Source organism: Raphanus sativus, chromosome 5 (assembly GCF_000801105.2).
Source record: "Raphanus sativus cultivar WK10039 chromosome 5, ASM80110v3, whole genome shotgun sequence".
In the NCBI taxonomy this organism is placed as follows: domain Eukaryota; kingdom Viridiplantae; phylum Streptophyta; class Magnoliopsida; order Brassicales; family Brassicaceae; genus Raphanus; species Raphanus sativus.
Window position 1 is genome coordinate 37,162,951 of NC_079515.1, and position 22,999 is coordinate 37,185,949.

A 22,999-nucleotide genomic window follows, 5' to 3' on the forward strand; every position below is an offset into this window, starting at 1 on the left:
CCTAAGGCCAGATAATATCAAATAGAAATAAGGTACTTCTAATTCTAAAATTCGAAACTGAAAAGCTGTCATCCCCATACTTAGGTTTTGATATGATGAAAAGGATAATCAGCTTAAAAAATTGGCCAAAAAAGTGAAGTTTCCATCCACCTATGGCTATGACTATCATGCCTCTTGTGTTGTCCCTCTTTTATTTTTGTTGCAAAATGTATCAAGCAAAAATATCATCTGCAAACAATGGTTCTTCACCGTTCACAGAATCTCCTTCAGGTGCACACTCGATTTGCTCATAGTTAAGCTGTCTGGACGCTTCATACACAGCAACCCCTACACTTACCGACAGATTCAAACATCTCACATACGTTTCCACCATCGGTATACGTATGGTCCCCCCTCCGTATTTCTCGTCTTTGCAGTCTGACAGCGCTTCAGGAGGTAGACCACTTGTCTCTGACCCGAACAAGAGGTAATCGCCTCTTCTGTAAGAGAAGTCCTGCATCAATCAAATCAAGTTGTGACAGTTGAGAACACATCACTCTCTCTTGATGCTGTTCAGACATGCAACGGACTCATTTCAACTTTTTTAACCGTTTTTTTCAGCTACTCAAAATGCTAAATGGATATTCCTAACAAACGCAGAGAGGTCTAGGGGATACGCAACTTACTGAGTGTGTTTTTGTTCCTCTTTTTGTGAAAGCTATCATCCGTTTCTCTCCCTCCTAAGACAAACATAGACATAACAAGTCAGACACCATATCCAGGGAACTTAAAGTAGTAGTGGAGAGAGGTGATGGAGAAACCTGTTGCCTGAAATATTCTTGAAACTCAGCCCATGAGCTGTGTGCTTTGACAACCACATAGCTAAATGCTTCAAGTTAAGAAGAAAAAGAAGGCTAACGAAAGCACATACATCACACATGAATCTCAGTATCTCACAACCTCTAGCCTTTTAATAACAACAAGATGAGTTGCTTATGCAGGGGACAGTCAAAGGCCAACAAAAGAGCATAACTAAATATAGGTTGGGAGGATACGGCCAATAATCCAAACCAGCTCGCTTTACTTTGGCGTCATCCACTTGAAAACCTAATGGCTGAAGCAGGAGGCATCAGATGAAGGTTACATAACTTACTAACTTTAGGGGAGTTTTGATGAACACTTGGAAACAATGAATAAACTATATAATAAGGAGATAACATGAATGTACCCCGACTAAATGCAGACCAACAGCTGAAGCTGCACATGTTCTTGCAATGCAACCTGTGTTTCCAGGAATCTGTCAAAGGAAGGAGAAACCAGTAGATATCTATATAAGCTCCCACAAGTTTCTGAAGAAGGCAAAACCAAACTAAAACAATGCAGTAGTAACGTTTATGTGTTCAGTGGTTCTTGATGATGGAACCTAACCTGTGGAGAGACCAAGACTACTTGAAGCAGCTTACTCCTCGCATCTTCTTTAACTCCTTCCCCTGCCCCACGCGGCAGGGCATTACTTCTCTTTTCCTTGTCCGAGAGAGGAGGAGGAGACAGAATCTTGGTGGTAAATGAGGTGATGGATAGAGAGAGCCTGCGCTTGAGGTTGAGATGAGTTAAGCCAAGAGAAGGCAAGAGACGGTCACTTGACCGATGCTGGAGATGAAACGGCCTTGAAGCTATTATGAAGTTCAGACTGCTCCGGCCGCAACTCCCCATTCTTCCCGAGCCAACCTACTTCCTTCCTTCCTTCGCAGATAATGTTACTCCAGCACGCTTTGAAAATAAAATCACTTGGGCCCAAATTGTCAATATCTAGGCCCATTTATTATTCAGACCATTTCTCATGCCTGGTCTGATCATCATGTCCGAAACCATCTTTATGTTTCAAGTTGAAAACTAAGTGAAACAACTTGCAGTACCATTGTATTGAGAACTGAAACTCTCTTCAATCAACAAACCAATCTTAAGTTTCACATTCTTTCTTCAGATACAATAAACCACATTAATACATAACTCGCAAACAAAGCATGACTATGTTTCTGTCTGCATCCGAATCTTTGTCTAGGAACATACAAGACGACGGCTTTGGCACCTGCAAGAGGGAACCAATGCCTTCGGAGACATAAACGTATGACTCTCGGTGAATCCCTCTGATCAAACACCAAAACTGAGAGCTACCCTTTTGTAAGGGTAAGGAAATTTAAAAGTTTCTAGGTATCGTGGGCTCTCGGACAAACAACAGCTTAAGCTTATCTAGTTCTTTGTTCTATGAACTTGTGTCAATGGGAACGCGTTTCGCTGGAGACGAACCAGAGCTGCTGCTGCTGCTGCTTTCTCCATTAGTTGTAACTTCGGATTGAGCTGAGGAGTTCATAGAACTCTGGTTGGTATTTGTGGATGGAGCTTGTCCTTCTTCAGCGAGTTTCTTAAGGAGATTCATGACCGTTGGAAGGAACTTGGTTGACAAAGAAAGGAGTCCAGGTAGCTGTTGTTGATCAAAGATGAACATTTGCATTTCAGAGAGATTATAAATGAGAATAAACTGAAGAACAGTGGAACTAAGGATGTTGGAAAGCTAGCTCATACCGCTCCATTGCTGAACTCTCCTGAGATATTTAACTGCACCCACAAGGCTTTGGAAACAAGGTATCCGACGAAAAGAACACCGAGCCATAGAGGATTTCTGCCACAAGAGAAGAAAGGGAGAGGTGAGTGGAGAGAAGCTCCTTTATACGAAAAAACAGAGTCAATTCAAAAGAATGAGTAAAGAGAACCTTAAGAGAGTCATAAATTCATTAAATCCAAGAACGACCAATGCAAGGATTGCCCATGGAGGTGGCAACCAGTTGTTATTCCGTCGGTTAGCTTCCTGAAATACAATGCAACTCTATTCAGATTTAAACCTCTAAAACTTTGTAGTGTGTTATAGCTTGTGAACCACCAAGCGAGAAAAAAGAGAGTTCTAATAACATATCTTTATAACATTTAATAATCATCAGCGTACCTGTGCAGAAATAGCCTGTGTAACAGTATACTCTGTTTCGTTTTTGAATTGTCTCCACAGTGATTTACACTGTACAGGTGTGATCAACGTCTTTTCTAGTGCAACCTGATAAATAAGAAGGTAAGAATAGACATCGAGCAATAAGAAGGTAAGACCATATTATTTTTCCTTATAAACACTGAGTGAGGTTTAAGTCACCTGCTCCCAAGTGCTTGAAGCGAGTGAATCAATTGTGCTGATGCTCTTGCTAGTAGCATTGTTATTTGTAGAATTAACCAGAGCGAGAGTCAGTGTCTTCTCAATATTGTCGAGTTCATCATCCAAGCGGATAACAGCCATAACAGACAGCAGCTTCAATGACTATTGAAAAAAAAGAACAAGGGTGTAACATCAAAATCTGGAGAATTTTTTGATAAGAGTCAAAGAATCAGAGCTATAAGATAGGGTTCATACTGCAGAACGAGCCATTTTGGTGATTGCTCTGATATCCTCCTTTCCAGTCCAAATGCGTGGCATTGAATCAGAATCATGGCTGAAGATTGTAGTAAACCTGGATAGAAATTTGTTTAATCAGAAAGCTGTATACAAGACGGAAGCTATGAATAATGACAAAGTAGTATAATGGTGTCACCTATCCTTCATGCGCATCAACGCTCTTCCAGCCTCTTCCTTAGCCTTGGTTTCAACAATACCACGTGCATAGTTCTCAAGGTCAGTGAGCATTTTATTCCGTGTTTCTTCGTCCATGTCGAATCCAGATAATGCGTCGGATAGACCATAGACAGCCAATTCTCCTTCTCGTTTGAGTAGCTTTCTTATTGCTGGCCATGTTTCATCATTAGCTCCATCCAAAAGAGCTTCCACCGGTCCAGATAATGCTACGTTTAGTTTTGACTGCGATGACGATTATCCATTAGGAAGTCCAGAGAGATGTTGACACCTGTAAGGCTTTATTCTGCTTAAGAATTCTATTTACCTCATACAGAGTAGTCAGTTCAGACAGCTTTGCAGTACGTACAGAAGAGATATGGGCTTCAATGTCACGCTGAAGCTTTTCCCGAGTTTTAGATGTATCCCATTCTGCTTGTTCAATAACCGCCTCTGCAACAAAACATTTTTTCAGTGATTCGAATTAATGTCGGATATCTTTAGTACTTATCCTACACATCACAATATTTTTACCAGTGACAACAACAATAAGCTATACCTTCACATCCTTTATCAAAATTAGACACGCAAGACTGAGCGCATACATCCGCTGATGATGAAAAGCCTTCTCCAGCATTCAAGGCTTTCTCAAAAGCATCCTTGAAATTTTCAAGTGCTCCAGATCTCAAATGTCCAAGCAAGTCATGGAAAGTTGGTTGAACAAACTGCATAGGACAATAAGAAAATGACTGCCTAATAATAGGTATCTAATCTTTACAACGATGTCAGTCTGCATTTTTCCAGGTGACGCAGTGATTGCACAAAACACGAGTATAACAGTCACAAGTTAAGAGTATATGCATTACTTGCAATAATTTTTCTTGCAGCTGTTGTCTCTTGGATGATCTTACACCTTCTTCAAAGTATGTTGCTTCTGTGTCATACCTATGACAACCATTAGGACACACATGAAAAGGAAATTCCTACTGTTCTAGAATCTAATAATTGCATAAGAAAACTATAATTCAATAAAGCCGGAACACAAGAAAACTGTATAGGACAATTCAGCACGAAATTCTTACTCTGATAAGCAAGACTGGAGGATTGAGCTCAGCTTTTTTCCAAATCCAGAAACAGGACCAGACTGTACAGCTTCTTCCAGTTCACGCCAATTCTATACAATGTTAAATATTAACGACGAAGTCACTGAGTAGGATAAAACGTAAAGACAGTATTAAGAAAATTCACCTCATTCGCAATAAAACTAGCAAACTTTTCATTGGCAATTTCCTCGCATCGCACAGTTGCTACCATGACCTGCGCATATAGGCAGCATATAAATAACAGGACAAGAAGGAACAATGACGGGTCATGGGGGAGAGCCTTTAGCAAGCAAAAATTACCTTGTGGGCTGGGAGGTCCAAGTCTTTGTTGTCTTTGATGACTTGCCACATCTGTTTTGCGCTAAAAGCAAACGCATTAGCAGGGACAACTCCTCGTCTATCACCAGCAAGCCCGCCAGGTGCGACAGAGTGGAAGAACCGTTGTCTCAAACTAGCAACCTTTCATTTACCAAAAAAATATATTGGAAAAGCATTAGTATCAAATACAAAACCATCTGTTTAGTAAAATACTAAGGTAACCCTGGAGTTATCCTAAAATTCGAATGAACCTGCTCTAGGAATAGCTCTTCCTTTTCTTCATAACTATTGAGAGCAATTACTTCAACCTGTCACACAAGAAACAGCTTCATTCCTTGATCCTAGCAAAAGAAGAGTGATACTAAGTCTTATAAAATGGTAAAGCAAACGCACATTGAAGAAATCACTAAGTGGAGTTTCTTTGTGTGCTTGAGGCTTGGGGACTGCATCCCAGATCTGCATTTAAAGACAAGATATAAGGTATAAGGGATTACATAGTCAAACAAACAGAAAAACTAAAGACTGTCTCATTATTTTACCTTTTGAATGTCTTCCCTTAGCACTGGTTCTAAATTTTCCAATGGTGTCTGCAAATATTCACCCACAACTTATAATCCACAAAACAGAATGAAGAAGAAAAGAAATAACAAAGTGCAAGCTACCACTAACTATATGCAGAAACACAAATACATACCCGTGTTTTATCTCTTATGACAAACATCAAAGTCGTTTTCCGCGGACTAAATAACCTCATCATAACCTGATCGCATGTAACAGGAAAAGCGAATAGTGTTAAGAATCAGATCAGCGATAACTCATCCTGATAAGAAGAATGCAGACACTTACCTGGAATACAGTCTTCAAAAGAGGTTTATTTGCTGCTTGCTCCCGACCAATATCATGACACCACCTGCATTATACATCCGAGAGCCAGTTTGTTATAAGATAGAGACAGAAAAGAATGTCTTGCTATCTATAGAAGAAAGTAGAGTACAGAAAAACAACTTACATGTTTATGAGAACTATGTCTGAAACAGCAAGTGCAAATAGAGCACTCTGTTTCTCGAAAGCAGTATCATCCTAACAGCCAAAAAAAAGGAAACTGTACGTAAGTAAGCGATTCTGTACTGACATACTTCTTCATATATAAAGATTTTTTTTTTGTGTGGGCTCACTAAAATTCACACAGCGCGAGAAACCAAGTTTAGACTCTAACCATTACAAGTCAAACTTCATCAAGGTCACTTAAAATCAGTGCAAAAGCTCAAAGTAAGATTATATTAACTGGTGCTTGATAAAAAAAAAGAAAGCAAAGACCCATATATGACAAGGAGCGAGGCTACACACCTCTCCACGCTCTCTCCCATCAGTACCCTCCAAATCCATCACAACGGTGCAAGGCTCAATACCAGCGCATCTAGCAATCCAGATACCCTTAGTCGTCTGGGACCTGAAAACAAGGAAACTCAAGGGTTGAAGTATCATCTTAAATTAAAAGCAAAGCATTCTTCCCACAAAGAGCAGGACATGCCTTCCTCTAAAAGCATCCATTTCTCTAAAGTTCGTTCCAAACAAATGATTCAAGAGCGTACTCTTCCCTGCAAATCCAACCATAATAATAACTTCAAAATCAGCCCAAACACAAGGATCCAGAAGAAGCAAAAAGCTTTTGCATTACATACCACTACTCTGAGGACCCATGATGGATACAACCGCATAGGAAAGACCACATTCTTCCAGTTTAACCTCCTTGATAAAATTATCAACCCCGGAAACATTAAAGGTACCATCTCCATCGATAAGCTGGGTAGAGCAGGCCGCATCTGCATTTATTACAATACAACAAAATAAGCAAACTACGTACATGTAAAGATCAGACCGTCTCTGAACAAATCAAGATCTTTCCCGCATGTAAAACAGCTGAATCTGAAACCTAGTCTTGCATGTACTCGATACAGGACTACTTCAAAGTTTAGACTTTTACTTTAAACCCAGAAAAACCCCTAACCAAATTTCAGATTTTTTTCAATTATAAGATCCTAAATTTCGATATTAACCAAGCAAATCCAACCTCTAGATAACCATTGACACTCATCTAACACCTTGTGAGCAAAGAGATATACAGCAGATAGATCAGATAAACAAACCCTAAACTACAGAGCTTACAAAACAAACTGAAATCGAAAACGAATAACGCTTTATGGATCAGCACAAAAAAAAACGAAAACTGATCAGATCAAAAAGAGAAAAACGGATCCACGAGATCAGGAACATTAATGGAGCAGCAGAGAGAGATAGAGATGTATAAGTAAAAATACCCATTGTCGCACAACGATGCCTCAGATCAGACAGAGTGATGAAAGAAGAGGGACAGAGATCTGAAGAAGGGAAGTCGAGAGGGCTTATGATGCAGCAGTACCGCTGCTTTAAGACGACTGGTTCTGGTTAAGGTCATACCATACGACCTTCTTTCTTTATTTGACAACAACCAATAAAAAAATGCCAGAAATTGATTTTTTTTTTTTTAATTTTTACAACGAATATCTCTACCTTTTATAATTTATAGTACTTTATTTTTTTTACCCCAATATTTACCGATTAATTTATAAGTTCAGGTCCAGTTAACTTTCTTCTTAAAATAATAAAGTAGTATTACCTACAAAAATTAGATAAAATCTTAATTCATTAATAATTCCCAGCTTGAGGAAAAGAACAATTTCAGGTAAAAAATCACTTTAAATCAAAGAAATTATGATATACTCATTACATTAGTCGTCTAAAAAGAGAAATTGGGACCCACGTGGGCAGGGCAGCATATACACACTGATGTGTGGCTGGACAGTGATGGGTCCCACACAAAAGCCCAAGTTTTAGTGGGATCCACTTAGCCGCCTCTTCACCTTTTGCTAAAGTTGGGCGGTGTGATCAGCTCCGGCATAGCGACAACGTGGAGGTTACACCGTCCGAGTGCTTCTCGTTGACGACTGTAGTGGGGTCAGATCGTTTTTCAACGTCATACTATTTATAAATTATTACTATGATTTATTTATGTACATCGACGGTTTTAACCAAGTTAGAAATGAGGCCCAAAAGAGGCCCTTCTAATATCTTGATAAATTACCATAATGCTACTACCATTTAATCGTATGTTTGCTTATTAAACTGGGCCTTCCGGCCCAAAGCCCATCTAGATTTCGTCTTCGAAGAGAAGAGAGAGAGAGAGAGAGAGAGAGAGAGAGAGAGAGAGATAGTGAGGTGAGCTCAGAGATCAATTGCAGTAATCTCGGAGAAGACAATGGCTGCCAAAACCCTAATCAGGTCTGGAGCTTCGCTAATGAATCGTTTTCTATCGAAGCCAACGACAAACCTTGTGCAGAACAATCTGAGATCGTTTCAGCAGATAGCTCCTCAGCGGCGACAAGAACTCCCGCCGTGTTTTTTCCCGTCGTTGACGATTCTACAGAACTCGCTAAGCGAAAGTGCTACGCTTCAGGAATTAACGGAACGTGGGTTTCTTCACCCTTCTGGTCTTCCTTCGCTCGACTTCTTCTTACCAGAAGGTACTGTACTTCTCTGCTCTCTTACAATGATTGTTAGGGTACATGATGATTATGATGATTTGAGCATTAGTCTGGTCCTGATCATTGTTCTGTTTCTAAAGATTTGATCTTTGATTGGAATGAGAAAGTTATCTTACTTGCTCATGTGCTCACACAGTAGAAAAAAGATTAAAGACAGAACCTTTAGGTTGTTTATTCTTGTTATTGTCCAATTTACTGCTAGTGGAAGTACTTGATGACTGCCTAATTATCTTTGGACTTGGTGATGTAGTCGATCCATCAAGCGAGCCATTGCTTCTATTTCCCAAGAGGACATTCCAACCTAGCACTATCAGGCGCAAACGTAACCATGGATTCTTTGCCCGGTATGTCTCTTATTTTAGTCCATGAATAGAGTCCTTGTTTCTATTCGTATGAAAAAAAAAATCATTGCTCTTTTCTCATTCACATTGGAGGATTTCGTTATGTAGCACTCTTCGTTTGTGCATGGTGTTTGACCGACCAAACTGTTAACTCATTGGATTAGTGAATGTCTTGAATATGAACAGCAAAGCAACCAAAGGTGGACGGAGAGTCATAGCTCGGAGAATAGCAAAAGGGCGTCACAGAGTCACGGCCTAGAATATCTCTCTTTAGTCCTTTCTATGAATCTATCAGATTAGGCCGGATAAGTATCTTCCTTGCGTCTTTCCAGCCTAAAAAATCTGAAACTTCGATCTCATCAATAACAACGATAGATGTACTGTTGTGTTGAATCTCGGAGTCGGAAGTGAAATTCATAATTTTAAAGATCACCATTATCTTTGTTTTTCAACAATCTCAACTCCTTTTTAAATGGCTACTTTACACCAAGGAATAAGATTTTCTACATGACGCTCGGTTACATTTTACATACATCTTCCACGCATACGTGCTTAGTTATATGTGTACAAGGACGACGAACACTTAATATGAAGAGTGTGAACTTATCCTACAAACTGACACGACTATAACCTGAAGAGGAAGCAACATTTATGAAAAAATAACTAGAGTAACGTTTCAGACTCCGTGTGAGGCTGTGAGCTTGGCATTATCCTAAACTATAAAACTATCCATTTCCATCATTTATTGGATCTGACACCATCAAGCCAAGCCTTCTGCCTACGCTTGCAGCATGAATATAACTCTTGTCACTGAACATGTGTACGGTGTACTATAAAGAAAATAACCCTATTTCTACTAGTTTATTTCTTTTATTGCTAGTAATGGAAACGAGGCCATAGAGCTAAAAAAATGGCTCTGCAGTCTATGCAAGACAAACGAAAGACTCTCTCTCTCTCTCTCTCTCTCTCTCTTAACTGTTTTCTGATTCAAATATTTACTTCATGTACCCGGTAATGTCAGAAAAAATGTTCCATTAATGAGTTGTAAAATCCCAAAGATTCAAAAAAACTTGAGAAGAAAACGAGAAAACATGCTCATAGGTTAACCGGTTTGAGTTTTTTTAATCAGAAGGCAAGAGTTAATAGATTGGTAAAAAAATTTGCTTGACTTGTCCCATACGCAACAACCTTGCCTATCTTGTAGGCACTAGGCCTAAGAAAACCCACAAGCTTCTTTTAGATCTCAGTATCCTTCTTCTTCCTCTTTACCTCTTTCAGGCTTTCTATATAAAGCCATTATCATCATCAAGTTATCTTTATCATGAGAAACCATCAAGTTATCTTCATCATGAGAATGGGAGAAATAAGAAAGTGGTATGTGGCTATAATGGCGTTGATACAAGTAGTGAGCTGGGTGTGTGCAACAAGCAGACCTACTGCTTCCAGTCATGTTTCTTTTCATCCAGGTTTGATTTTTTCTTTTTTTTTTAATCTTTCCGAGTCTACTAATCAAACCATTACTATGTATGCATATAATGCTAATCATACATGTGGATATTCAAGCGTGAAGAAAATACATTGTTTGGTTTCTGTTTGCAAAACAAGATTAGGTTGAATCTACAACTGCTTTTACCTTTTAAGAAATTAATGACTTATTAGAGAGTCTAAACCGTTTGGCTAAACCACTAAAGTATAGTGACTAAACCGAGTGAGAATATTGGATATGCAGGGATATTAAGCCCACAGGCGGCAGAATACAACTCTAGGAGACCACCTATATTGAAGCCAAATGAGAAAACAGAGATAGGAGAGATGGAGAAGAGAAGAATAGGATCAAAGCCACCAAATTGTGAGAAGAAATGCTATGGATGCGAGCCATGTGAAGCAATCCAAGTCCCTTCCATTTCTTCAGTTCCTAACCTCTCTACTCATTATGCTAATTACCAACCTGAGGGTTGGAGATGCCACTGTGCCCCTTAATTAATTATTCCTTAACTAGACTTTGTTAAAAACTTAACATATATTTCATATTATTCACATGACTCTCTTGTAAATAATTATCATCAGCATTTCATGTTTAATTAAGGAGTGAAAGTTATATAAAATGAGAAACATTAATCAACTTTTCGCATACCATTTTGAGCTACCTGTATAAACTGATACTTATGTTCTGCAACGTGACCCAAGCTAGTCTCAAGATATTAGATGAAGACGCATAGGGTGCGTTGTTCTTCTATGTTGCTGATAATACTCAGGATTTTTAAAATAGATACTAAGTAGACTAAGTGACTTCATAAATGCAGAACATAAATAGCTTTCACAGATGATCAAACTAGAGAAACATTCACATGCAGCGTTTGCTTTGATCATTGATGGGAAGACACTTACATATTGCTTTGGAGGATGATATTTAGTATCAATTACTTGCACTAGCAGTTGGACGTGTCTCTCCCAAGCAGAAAGCACTTTGTAAGACTGATGCACCACAAGTCCTAATAATAGCTTCTGATTGTTGATTTGAACCACTTATGTTGGTTTATCTATGTTTTCTAGGTAACCAGGCTAGCAAATGATAGTGCCAATGATGTTGGGATGATTCAACAAGCCGATATAGGTGTATGAGTGGTACAAGCGCAGCATCAAGTGATACAACGTCCACCAAACACATCATAGTTGATCCATTAAACAAACAAAGTGACTGTAGAATGTTCTTTGTGGGAATAAGTGTACACTAAAATTAAAAAACTCACTAGAAAATTAAAAAACTCACTAGAGATTCTTATATATAGTTTTTGCAAGATATTTAACACACTCAGCAAGAAAGAGATTCGTTGATTGGGTTTTACATATTATATAATATTGAAATAAAAAGAAAGTGAAGGAGGATATTATTTCAAGAAATACCGATAACATCTTTGAACCACTTGAAGCTCTTTCTAATGGATCCCTTCATCTTCTGTTCAACGGAGTAAACCTTATAGCCAGCGACTCTCCTCTTCCTCCGCGTCTCTGGATCGCTGAAACTCCAGCTTCTAGACCCCGCGCTTGAAGCGCTTTTGCTTTTCTTTACCTTCATCTGGTAATCGTTTGTCTGATCTGCTGCTGCTGAATCGTCGAAACTGTAACCTTTCACCACAACTGCGTCTCGGCCGTTTCCAGACGCGGCTGTTGGTTCCATTTTTCTTTGTAAGAGAATTCTCTATGGTGGTGGTGGTGGTGGTGGCTCCGTGATTTTGAGTAGTCGTCTCTGTTTTTTTAACTGGATTGTACTTTATAAAAGGAAATTAACGATATGATTGCTTCTTTTTTCAAATTATTAAAGGTGTCTTTTTGGGAAATTAATTTACAATTTTCATGCGGAGTTGGTCTAAGGTCCCGACCCACTTGTAAGTTGTAACTAAACAACTATATTAGGACCCGCCCTAAAGGGCGGAAATTGATTTGTCAAATTTCAATTAATAATATATGGTATATATAATATGTGTATATAATATTATATATATTTTGTGTAACATTTATATATATATACATATTAGACATATATATAATATTTTAGTAAATATATATAGAATTTAATAGTGTTATAATTTGTGTTGTATTTGTTATTAGTTTGTATTTAATCTTTTTTCATTTTTAGTATAATAATTTGCCTTGTCACACCTTTTACCTTTTAACTTATACACATAGTTATGTCTTTTTTCAAAAAAAAACTTATACACATAGTCTCGTAAAATTTAATATATAAAAAACATATTTAAAAAATTTACTGACCATATGCCACCATTATTTGGTTGTTTGAACAAAAAAAATCATGTTCTTGCATAACTGTGTATGTTGTGATATGATGTTGGTGAAGAGTAAATATATGGAAGTAAAGTTAGTATTATGAACATGAGTCTATGTTGGTCTATGCCACAATTATTTGGTTTTTGGAAGATCAATGAGCATAAGCATACACGGTCTTTGTATGCTTACATTGTAAATGAGTCGGATATTTTTTCTCATATGTTTGGAATGATATGGAACTCGTTGATTTAAGAGTGGTTCAGTTTTATATCTATCTTATTAAAGTAGAAGTACTTTAAGCTTCTTTTTGGTAATAGGGATAGGAATCTTTAAAAAAAAAAATTTTGTTTGGTAACAAAGATAGTAGAGAATTTTGTCTTTTCCTTATTTAAATGATAGATTTAAGTATTTAATGTCTTTTCCTAATTTAAATAATAGATTTGTTTAATAGAATGAATCTTAACCAAAATAAATTTCCTTATAGATTTTTGTTAACATTTAATATTTTTTATTAATAAAAATAATTAAATAAAAATCGCACATCAAAATCAATTTATATATCATATAAATAAAATATAAAATATTTTATTTATAAATTGTTAGTATAACACTTTTATAATATAAGTCCAATTAGTTATAAATATTAGATTTTTATATGATACACTCTGATATAATAGACGATTAAATTCACATAATATAATTATTTAAAGTAATAAATAAAATTTTTGTTTTAAAATGTTATGCTAACAATTTTGTTTTAAAATGTTATATATATATATATATATATATATGTAATATCATTAGAACAAAGAAAAAATTGAAGTGAAAGCAAATATTTATACGGCCACGGGTTAAACTATAGAAATAAATAACAATAGTGTAAGATATTTTTTTAACAAATTTATTTTAATTTCAAATATGTTTATATCTTTTATGTATTTATAAATTATTTTATTTGTTATTAAGAATGCTAAGATTTTGGAATTGGAAAAAATTATGACCCATTTCTATATTATTTTAATTAGGAATTTAAAATTTATATCAAAATATTTTTTTAAACTTTTAATTTTTATTATAACTACAACTGTTAATTTTCAATCTGAATTTATGTTTAAATATTACAAATATATAATTTATAAATAAAAAACTAAAAACATAAAATAAATACCCGCCCACATCATTTATAAATAAAAAAAATAAAAACATAAAATAAATACCCGCCCGGTTGGGCGGGTCAAGATCTAGTGATCTAATTATATTAAGAGATTAACCAAAAATATTATAAAAGTGTTACTGGTTACGTTTAACTAATCTATGTTGGTTAAGATTTGGTTTAATTTAAGTTGGTAGGTTGCATTGTATAGGAGGCATGATATATTCTAGCAACAACTATGAAAGAGTCCAAAATTTAAATGAGAACTTCAAATAGTAGATAATCCCTAAATTAATAGATTAGATGAATCTTAACCAAAATAAATTTCCTTATAGATTTTTTGTTAACATTTAATATTTTTTATTAATAAAAATAATTAAATAAAAATCGCACATCAAAATCAATTTATATATCATATAAATAAAATATAAAATATTTTATTTATAAATTGTTAGTATAACACTTTTATAATATAAGTCCAATTAGTTATAAATATTAGATTTTTATATGATACACTCTGATATAATAGACGATTAAATTCACATAATATAATTATTTAAAGTAATAAATAAATTTTTGTTTTAAAATGTTATGCTAACAATTTTGTTTTAAAATGTATATATATATATATATATATATATATATATATATGTGTGTGTGTGTGTGTATTATCATTAGAACAAAGAAAAAATTGAAGTGAAAGCAAATATTTATACGGCCACGGGTTAAACTATAGAAATAAATAACAATGGCGTAAGATATTTTTTTAACAAATTCATTTTAATTTCAAATATGTTTATATCTTTTATGTATTTATAAATTATTTTATTTGTTATTAAAAATGCTAAGATTTTGGAATTGGAAAAAATTATGGCTCATTTCTATATTATTTTAATTAGGAATTTAAAATTTATATCAAAATATTTTTTAAACTTTTAATTTTTATTATAACTACAACCGTTAATTTTCAATCTGAATTTATGTTTAAATATTACAAATATATCATTTATAAATAAAAAACTAAAAACATAAAATAAATACCCGTCTACATCATTTATAAATAAAAAACATAAAATAAATACCGCCCAGTTGGGCGGGTCAAGATCTAGTGATCTAATTATATTAAGAGATTAACCAAAAATATTATAAAAGTGTTACTGGTTACGTTTAACTAATCTATGTTGGTTAAGATTTGGTTTAATTTAAGTTGGTAGGTTGCATTGTATAGGAGGCATGATATATTCTAGCAATAACTATGAAAGAGTCCAAAATTTAAATGAGAACTTCAAATAGTAGATAATCCCTAAATTAATAGATTAGAAGTACTTTAAGCTTCTTTTTGGTAATAGGGATAGGAATCTTTAATAGGGATTGGAATGATATGGAACTCGTTGATTTAAGAGTGGTTCAGTTTTATATCTATCTTATTAAAGTAGAAGTACTTTAAGCTTCTTTTTGGTAATAGGGATAGGAATCTTTAAAAAAAAAAATTTTGTTTGGTAACAAAGATAGTAGAGAATTTTGTCTTTTCCTTATTTAAATGATAGATTTAAGTATTTAATGTCTTTTCCTAATTTAAATAATAGATTTGTTTAATAGAATGAATCTTAACCAAAATAAATTTCCTTATAGATTTTTTGTTAACATTTAATATTTTTTATTAATAAAAATAATTAAATAAAAATCGCACATCAAAATCAATTTATATATCATATAAATAAAATATAAAATATTTATTTATAAATTGTTAGTATAACACTTTTATAATATAAGTCCAATTAGTTATAAATATTAGATTTTTATATGATACACTCTGATATAATAGACGATTAAATTCACATAATATAATTATTTAAAGTAATAAATAAAATTTTTGTTTTAAAATGTTATGCTAACAATTTTGTTTTAAAATGTTATATATATATATATATATATATATGTAATATCATTAGAACAAAGAAAAAATTGAAGTGAAAGCAAATATTTATACGGCCACGGTTAAACTATAGAAATAAATAACAATAGTGTAAGATATTTTTTAACAAATTTATTTTAATTTCAAATATGTTTATATCTTTTATGTATTTATAAATTATTTTATTTGTTATTAAGAATGCTAAGATTTTGGAATTGGAAAAAATTATGACCCATTTCTATATTATTTTAATTAGGAATTTAAAATTTATATCAAAATATTTTTTTAAACTTTTAATTTTTATTATAACTACAACTGTTAATTTTCAATCTGAATTTATGTTTAAATATTACAAATATATAATTTATAAATAAAAAACTAAAAACATAAAATAAATACCCGCCCACATCATTTATAAATAAAAAAAATAAAAACATAAAATAAATACCCGCCCGGTTGGGCGGTCAAGATCTAGTGATCTAATTATATTAAGAGATTAACCAAAATATTATAAAAGTGTTACTGGTTACGTTTAACTAATCTATGTTGGTTAAGATTTGGTTTAATTTAAGTTGGTAGGTTGCATTGTATAGGAGGCATGATATATTCTAGCAACAACTATGAAAGAGTCCAAAATTTAAATGAGAACTTCAAATAGTAGATAATCCCTAAATTAATAGATTAGATGAATCTTAACCAAAATAAATTTCCTTATAGATTTTTTGTTAACATTTAATATTTTTTATTAATAAAATAATTAAATAAAATCGCACATCAAAATCAATTTATATATCATATAAATAAATATAAAATATTTTATTTATAAATTGTTAGTATAACACTTTTATAATATAAGTCCAATTAGTTATAAATATTAGATTTTTATATGATACACTCTGATATAATAGACGATTAAATTCACATAATATAATTATTTAAAGTAATAAATAAAATTTTTGTTTTAAAATGTTATGCTAACAATTTTGTTTTAAAATGTTATATATATATATATATATATATATATATATATATATATGTGTGTGTGTGTGTGTGTATTATCATTAGAACAAAGAAAAAATTGAAGTGAAAGCAAATATTTATACGGCCACGGGTTAAACTATAGAAATAAATAACAATGGCGTAAGATATTTTTTTAACAAATTCATTTTAATTTCAAATATGTTTATATCTTTTATGTATTTATAAATTATTTTATTTGTTATTAAAAATGCTAAGATTTTGGAATTGGAAAAAATTATGGCTCATTTCTATATTATTTTAATTAGGAATTTAAAATTTATATCAAAATATTTTTTAAACTTTTAATTTTTATTATAACTACAACCGTTAATTTTCAATCTGAATTTATGTTAAAATATTACAAATATATCATTTATAAATAAAAAACTAAAAACATAAAATAAATACCCGTCTACATCATTTATAAATAAAAAACATAAAATAAATACCCGCCCAGTTGGGCGGGTCAAGATCTAGTGATCTAATTATATTAAGAGATTAACCAAAATATTATAAAGTGTTACTGGTTACGTTTAACTAATCTATGTTGGTTAAGATTTGGTTTAATTTAAGTTGGTAGGTTGCATTGTATAGGAGGCATGATATATTCTAGCAATAACTATGAAAGAGTCCAAAAATTTAAATGAGAACTTCAAATAGTAGATAATCCCTAAATTAATAGATTAGATTAGTATGTTACAAATTTGGTTTCAATTAAATCATTGGACTTTTCAAGCTTTTTTTTCTTACCATTGTCGTAGTTGGTTTGTGTGGATGTGATGTGATGCGATGCTTTCCCAACTATTTTTTTCTAGTCGGCACGTGCTTTTTTGTCCGAACCGGTTATTTCTCATTAGAATTAAACGATGGAATAACTCGAGTTATCTTTCTTATTTAATTCAATACCAGTTTCATTTTCGTGAAGAAACTTGGCAGAACTTTCTCAGACCAATAATTTCATTCAAAATTATAAAAGCAACCTTTGTCGGTGGTAGGCTTGAATATATCATCAAACACATAATGAACATTCATCCTCTATAAATTTTGAATAATACATTTTCTGAGAAATATAATACTATATACAAACTTGAGGAATATATTTTTATTTTCAACATGACTAAAAAACATTGTTGTAAACTAGAATAAAAAAAAACTTCAAACTAAAAGAAGATGTAATAAGAAGAGGGAGACGTTAAATGGTGAGGCAAAAAAAATCATCATGGTATCAAGTTAAGGGTCACGCTAATGCATACACAAGCCACTATTATGTTAATTAATTTTAAAACAATGTTGGATTTTTCTTTGGTTTATAAGCTTGGAGTGATAAAAGGACTATGATAAGAGTAGAAACACGTTTTTAAAACAAAACTTTCACGAAAAAGATTTGATGGATACAAAAACAAAAGACAAACAACAAACCAGAAATAAACATTCCATATGATCTTAAATATAAAAATGGTCGGAAAAGAGAGATAGAGAGAGATATGTTCGTAAAGAGAGAGAGAGAAGTGTCAAAATCAAATCAAAGAGTAGTCGTTGTGCCTTTCAAAAAACAAAAGAAAACCTTTTCTTCTCCGGTGTGATTAGAACAGCGAGAACCTCTCCCTCTTCACAGGAGATCAGCAACGTTAGAAGGAAGCTCCTCAACAACGACATTGTAAAACTTCTGAATATCAAACAACATCCTCTCATCATCCTTGGTCACAAAGTTAATCGCCACACCTTTCCTCCCAAACCTCCCACTCCTTCCAATACGGTGGAGGTAATTCTCCGGCTGAGTCGGCAGATCGTAGTTGATCACCAGCGACACCTGCTGCACATCGATACCACGAGCCAACAGATCGGTCGTGATGAGCACGCGCGAGGAGCCGGACCTGAACTCCCTCATGATGATGTCTCTCGTGTTCTGGTCCATGTCCCCGTGAGTGGCCGAGACAGTGTGGTCCCGGCCCCTCATTTTATCGGTGAGCCAGTCAACCTTCCTCCTGGTGTTCACGAAGATGACGCTCTGAGTGATGGCTAGCGTCTCGTAGAGGTCGCAGAGCGTCTCGAGCTTCCAGTCTTCCTTCTCCACGTTGACGTAGAACTGCTTGATACCTTCCAGTGTGAGCTCGTCTCGCTTCACCAGGATCCTCACCGGCTTGCTCATGAACTTCCTCGTAATCTCTAGAGCTTCGGGAGGCATGGTCGCCGAGAAGACGCCGACCTGGATCTTGGGAGGGAGGAGCTGGAAGATGTCGTAGATCTGGTCCTTGAAACCGCGTGAGAGCATCTCGTCGGCCTCGTCGAGGACGAACATCTTGATGTTGTCCGCGCGGAGGGACTGTCTCTTGAGCATGTCGAAGACGCGTCCAGGGGTTCCCACGACGACGTGGACGCCGGCCTGGAGGATGCGCTGGTCCTCGCGGACGCTCGTCCCGCCGACGCAGGCGTGGACCTTGACGCCGAGGTAGTCGCCGAGGGCTCTCATGACCTTTTCAATCTGCTGGGCGAGCTCTCTGGTTGGTGCGAGGACGAGGGCCTGGCACTGGACGATGGTGAAGTCCAGCTGCTGAAGGACGCCGGAGCAGAACGTTGCGGTTTTGCCGGTACCGGACTGGGCCTGTTGGATCACGTCGAGGCCCTTGCAGAAAGGGACGATTCCTCTTTGCTGAATCGCAGAGGGCTTCTCAAAACCTGTGTAGTAAAAAGAGGTCAGGTTTTAAAAGAAAGAGAGAGAGAAGAACAAAAAAAAGAAAGGTTATTGGAGACGTTACCATAAGCGTAGATACCCCTGAGGAGATTTTCTTGAAGACCCATGGCGTCAAAGCTGTCGTGAACCTCATCGTAAGAGGTGAAGAACTCATCCTGTCCCTCAAGGCTGCATCCCATAAAAAAAAAACAGTAAGAAACTAGAGTTTACATACAACAATACACAAAAGAATGAAACAGAGTAAGAAACTCACACATCGTTCAACTTCTGGTCGAACTGACGTGCATCAAACTGTGTGCCTTCGGGTGCGGATCCTGCCATGACTACATGTAACACAGAACAACAACAATTAGCGATAACAGAAAACAAAAGCCAACAACTACAATAAAGAATGTTCGGAGAGAATGTTTTTAAAGACATATGGTTAAATCCAATACGATAGACACAAACCACTCAAGCCAATTCCTCCATTTAATTCAAACAAACAAAGTTAGTAACGAGATAAGAACAATCTGGTGTCACAACACAAACAAAATCAGTAGAGCTTGAAGCCAAATCCTATTTTTCTATTGAGAGACTTTGGTCTTAGAAAGACATCCTTACGCCACAAAAATCAGTAGATTTTATAAAGCTAAGGGTAGATCCAAACATAAATATTCGTCATCATCGGTGCTCATAATCTATAGTAGGTAGAAAAATATAAACGCGATCTAAAAGCATCACCTGTAAGGCTGTAACTATCGGCAGAGAAGTTATCAGATTTTTTTATATGAATGAATCAAATAAATTTATAAACTTTCGAAACATATCTGCCAGAACAGTATATAGGAAAAAGAAAGTAAAGACCCAATCAATAACTGAATCGAGAATCACTAAGTCCGAGGCAAACCTGGAGAGAAAAAGATTGGAAACTGAAGTAGAGTGCTTTTTTGTTTAACTTTTAGGGAGGCTGTATCTCCCAAACTCGGATCTAAACCGCGGCGAAGGGAGAGCGAAGATTGAGGCTTTGTAAAGGAGAGAGAGACTGAAACAATTGGTAAATAGAGGCTGAGAGAAACACGTTATTTATCTTTATATACTCCTCCTCCTCTCTTCTCTTTTTCTTTTTCCTTTTTTTTTTTCTTTACACGAGTCGTCGTGCTAGGGTTTTCTCGATAGGAATCATTCTCCTATTTTTCTCGTAGTTCCGCTTTTGCCCTTACTTGGCCTTTCAGTTTACTTGTTTTGCGTTGGACGGGACAGGAACACCAGTTCGTGTCTTAAGGAGTAAGTTTTAACCACCTGTGTCCCAAAAAACACTAATTAACAGCAATTAGTGATAGAATGTGTCACAGTGTATAAAATTGGTTAGCTTAGCTTAGCTAGCACCATCTCAAAAACCACTAAAGGTGAAGAAACAAATATAAATGTCAGCAGAAGCTGTTATATATTTCTCAAGACCCATTAACTGAAGTAGGCCCATTAAAATAGTTGACTTTTTGGAATAGTTATTGACTAATCCCAGCCGTTGGATTTATTCCCACCCCTACTTAACTAACTAACGCACCTGATGATCGCTGTCTTTTGGCAAGACGCAAAAGCTCCACAAGAGAATCCATAACAACAACAGCTCGAAATTGAAATTGGAAACTCAAATCTCGATTTTTTTCCTGAAAACCCTAAACAGTTCTGATCGGCTATGACTTACGCATCTCGTATCATCATTCATTCCAAGAAGGTACCTACCTGATTCTCATTTTCTGTGCCGTTTTGATCGTTTTCTACTTCTTCCGTTGATCGTTTCTTCGTTTTTGATTCATTCGTTTAACGCTTCCAAGTGTTGATGATCTTTATTGTTCTAGTCCAATCGATTGTCCATTTTAATTGTGTTGATTGTGTTAGTCATGGCTATTTCTTAATTCTCTATTGAGAAGCATTAGTGAGCTCCTTGTACGGTTTGGTGAAGTTTATATGTATACTTACATTCGGATGCATAGCCCACTTAGAAAGTATCTTACTTTTACAGCTAATCGTTACTTGTCCGAATGTAATCTCTGTTAACACCACTTTTGATGTGATGGTTGTTGTTATTTGACAGCTTAAACATGTCTCCACTTTACTTCGGCGTGAGCATGCTGTGGCAGCAGTCCGCGGCTTCTCCAACAACACTTCTCTCACTGCAAGACAAGGTTAAATCAACTCTCCTCTTCATATATCGTTTCTTCGTTACATGATCATATAATTGAAAATTGATATATTTTTGAGTATATATATATATATACTTGTTGCTTCATTATTTTCTGTTTTGGCCTCTTCAGATATGCTCAAGACTCGTCTGTCTTATTCCCCGTTAGAGAGAATTTCTATATGTCGTGCCAGCACTGTAAAGCCCCTTGCTCTTCAGTTTCCTTTTCTCGTCTACATCATGTCTAATAGCATAATCCTCTGTGTGTGTTTTTAATATTCGTGAAGTCATTAAATGTGTTATATAGGTACCAATGCCTAGCGGTATTTCAACGATGAGCACAAAGCCAATGACAGGGCCACCATTTTATAATAGAGAATATACCAGGTAGTTACTCCGCACATTGCCAAAGTGCATACTTCTTACTGCCTGAATAAATACGTCTATCCTAACAGTAAGCTTCTTTTGTTTGCGTATCAGCTCGCAGATGCGATCAGTAAGAGGATTTTCATCCGGTTCAGGTACTTAGTTCCTTCATCCCGAGTTTATTCCTACTCTTGTAACTTTCAGCTTCCTCTTCTGTTCATATTCTTTGACGTCAATGATTATCAGGCTGTACAGAAAACTAAATTTCTGATCTTATTGTGCCAGACTTATATCATACCATTTGTAGTAAAATTTCTTGTCTTGTCTTGTCTTGTATATGCTAGCTATGTAGCTGATTAACGACATCTATAGTAGTGTTACGCATAATTTCTATCACGTTTTGACTTGGGTTTTTAGGTCTTTTGCGCCAATCATGTTTTTCTGTTACTGTGAATATGCATTCTTACGTGGTTCAATTCATTCCTACGTGGTTCAATCTTACCAAGAGCTTATGCATCTGTTTCAGATCTTCCTCCTCATCAAGAGATCGGAATGCCTTCTCTTTCGCCAACAATGACTGAGGCATATACCTCCGATTACTTCCTTACTACAGTTTAAGTTGTTGAATTATTTTACCTTTATGCTAAAGCTATCTGTACAAACCTCAGGGTAACATTGCCAGGTGGCTGAAGAAAGAAGGTGATAAAGTCGCTCCCGGTGAAGTGCTTTGTGAAGTTGAAACTGTAATGTTAATTTAGATTGAATCTCTTCTTTGTTTATACTATTGTGCCAGGAATATAACACTAATATCAATCTATATTATTTTAGGACAAAGCAACCGTTGAAATGGAATGCATGGAAGAGGGTTATCTCGCTAAGATACTAAAGGAGGAAGGGGAAAAAGCAATTCAAGTTGGAGAGGTATGAAGATC

At 35.1% G+C, this 22,999-nt stretch overlaps 6 protein-coding genes across 6 annotated transcripts; 2 read left to right on the top strand and 4 right to left on the bottom strand.

The window, feature by feature from the left end:
* Positions 1-17: 17 nt before the first annotated feature.
* LOC108830458 (uncharacterized) lies at positions 18-1,735 on the bottom strand. Its single transcript, XM_018604055.2, has 6 exons — positions 1,408-1,735; positions 1,208-1,276; positions 1,035-1,093; positions 801-861; positions 666-719; positions 18-493 (listed from the first exon to the last, which is right to left on the bottom strand). The coding sequence occupies exons 1-6, from the start codon at positions 1,690-1,692 to the stop codon at positions 212-214; spliced, it is 810 nt and encodes a 269-aa protein (XP_018459557.1). The 5' UTR covers positions 1,693-1,735; the 3' UTR covers positions 18-211.
* Positions 1,736-1,925: 190 nt separating this feature from the next.
* On the bottom strand, positions 1,926-7,524 carry LOC108830456 (protein ROOT HAIR DEFECTIVE 3). The gene is made up of 23 exons (XM_018604054.2): positions 7,368-7,524; positions 6,732-6,872; positions 6,581-6,647; positions 6,397-6,499; positions 6,059-6,129; positions 5,896-5,959; positions 5,744-5,809; positions 5,589-5,636; positions 5,443-5,505; positions 5,301-5,357; positions 5,032-5,190; positions 4,877-4,945; positions 4,711-4,802; positions 4,495-4,573; positions 4,188-4,353; positions 3,957-4,081; positions 3,612-3,874; positions 3,434-3,530; positions 3,179-3,340; positions 2,981-3,085; positions 2,751-2,845; positions 2,563-2,659; positions 1,926-2,461 (listed from the first exon to the last, which is right to left on the bottom strand). The coding sequence occupies exons 1-23, from the start codon at positions 7,369-7,371 to the stop codon at positions 2,243-2,245; spliced, it is 2,412 nt and encodes an 803-aa protein (XP_018459556.1). The 5' UTR covers positions 7,372-7,524; the 3' UTR covers positions 1,926-2,242.
* Positions 7,525-8,295: 771 nt separating this feature from the next.
* Positions 8,296-9,364, top strand: LOC108830452 (uncharacterized). The gene is made up of 3 exons (XM_018604049.2): positions 8,296-8,609; positions 8,881-8,974; positions 9,158-9,364. Exons 1-3 carry the CDS (start codon positions 8,345-8,347, stop codon positions 9,228-9,230), a joined length of 432 nt encoding a protein of 143 aa, XP_018459551.2. The 5' UTR covers positions 8,296-8,344; the 3' UTR covers positions 9,231-9,364.
* A 745-nt stretch (positions 9,365-10,109) lies between these two features.
* Positions 10,110-11,105, top strand: LOC130512821 (EPIDERMAL PATTERNING FACTOR-like protein 3). Its single transcript, XM_057011190.1, has 2 exons — positions 10,110-10,437; positions 10,701-11,105. The coding sequence occupies exons 1-2, from the start codon at positions 10,293-10,295 to the stop codon at positions 10,949-10,951; spliced, it is 396 nt and encodes a 131-aa protein (XP_056867170.1). The 5' UTR covers positions 10,110-10,292; the 3' UTR covers positions 10,952-11,105.
* A 623-nt stretch (positions 11,106-11,728) lies between these two features.
* LOC130512336 (uncharacterized) lies at positions 11,729-12,272 on the bottom strand. The gene has a single exon (XM_057010210.1). It carries the CDS (start codon positions 12,147-12,149, stop codon positions 11,865-11,867), a length of 285 nt encoding a protein of 94 aa, XP_056866190.1. The 5' UTR covers positions 12,150-12,272; the 3' UTR covers positions 11,729-11,864.
* Positions 12,273-18,261: 5,989 nt separating this feature from the next.
* Positions 18,262-20,590, bottom strand: LOC108830460 (eukaryotic initiation factor 4A-1). Its single transcript, XM_018604057.2, has 4 exons — positions 20,427-20,590; positions 19,791-19,860; positions 19,602-19,705; positions 18,262-19,521 (listed from the first exon to the last, which is right to left on the bottom strand). The coding sequence occupies exons 2-4, from the start codon at positions 19,856-19,858 to the stop codon at positions 18,455-18,457; spliced, it is 1,239 nt and encodes a 412-aa protein (XP_018459559.1). The 5' UTR covers positions 19,859-19,860; positions 20,427-20,590; the 3' UTR covers positions 18,262-18,454.
* Between the last annotated feature and the right edge of the window lie 2,409 nt (positions 20,591-22,999).

Bases quoted from the DNA above. Each gene is read 5' to 3' on its own strand.
- LOC108830458 (XM_018604055.2), bottom strand. From the start codon at position 1,692: ATGGGGAGTTGCGGCCGGAGCAGTCTGAACTTCATAATAGCTTCAAGG. The intron at 720-800 runs GTTTCTCCATCA...TGTTTGTCTTAG, and splicing joins AAGAATATTTCAGGCAACAG to GAGGGAGAGAAACGGATGAT. The intron at 494-665 runs GTAAGTTGCGTA...TGATTGATGCAG, and splicing joins GAGGAACAAAAACACACTCA to GACTTCTCTTACAGAAGAGG.
- LOC108830456 (XM_018604054.2), bottom strand. The intron at 5,960-6,058 runs GTAAGTTGTTTT...TGTATAATGCAG, and splicing joins GACATAGTTCTCATAAACAT to GTGGTGTCATGATATTGGTC. The intron at 4,354-4,494 runs GTAATGCATATA...TGTCCTATGCAG, and splicing joins TGCAAGAAAAATTATTGCAA to TTTGTTCAACCAACTTTCCA.
- LOC108830452 (XM_018604049.2), top strand. From the start codon at position 8,345: ATGGCTGCCAAAACCCTAATCAGGTCTGGAGCTTCGCTAATGAATCGT. The intron at 8,610-8,880 runs GTACTGTACTTC...TTGGTGATGTAG, and splicing joins CGACTTCTTCTTACCAGAAG to TCGATCCATCAAGCGAGCCA. The intron at 8,975-9,157 runs GTATGTCTCTTA...GAATATGAACAG, and splicing joins AACCATGGATTCTTTGCCCG to CAAAGCAACCAAAGGTGGAC.
- LOC130512821 (XM_057011190.1), top strand. From the start codon at position 10,293: ATGAGAAACCATCAAGTTATCTTCATCATGAGAATGGGAGAAATAAGA. The intron at 10,438-10,700 runs GTTTGATTTTTT...TTGGATATGCAG, and splicing joins TCATGTTTCTTTTCATCCAG to GGATATTAAGCCCACAGGCG.
- LOC130512336 (XM_057010210.1), bottom strand. From the start codon at position 12,149: ATGGAACCAACAGCCGCGTCTGGAAACGGCCGAGACGCAGTTGTGGTG.
- LOC108830460 (XM_018604057.2), bottom strand. From the start codon at position 19,858: ATGGCAGGATCCGCACCCGAAGGCACACAGTTTGATGCACGTCAGTTC. The intron at 19,706-19,790 runs GTGAGTTTCTTA...TATGGGATGCAG, and splicing joins GACCAGAAGTTGAACGATGT to CCTTGAGGGACAGGATGAGT. The intron at 19,522-19,601 runs GTAACGTCTCCA...TTTACTACACAG, and splicing joins CAGGGGTATCTACGCTTATG to GTTTTGAGAAGCCCTCTGCG.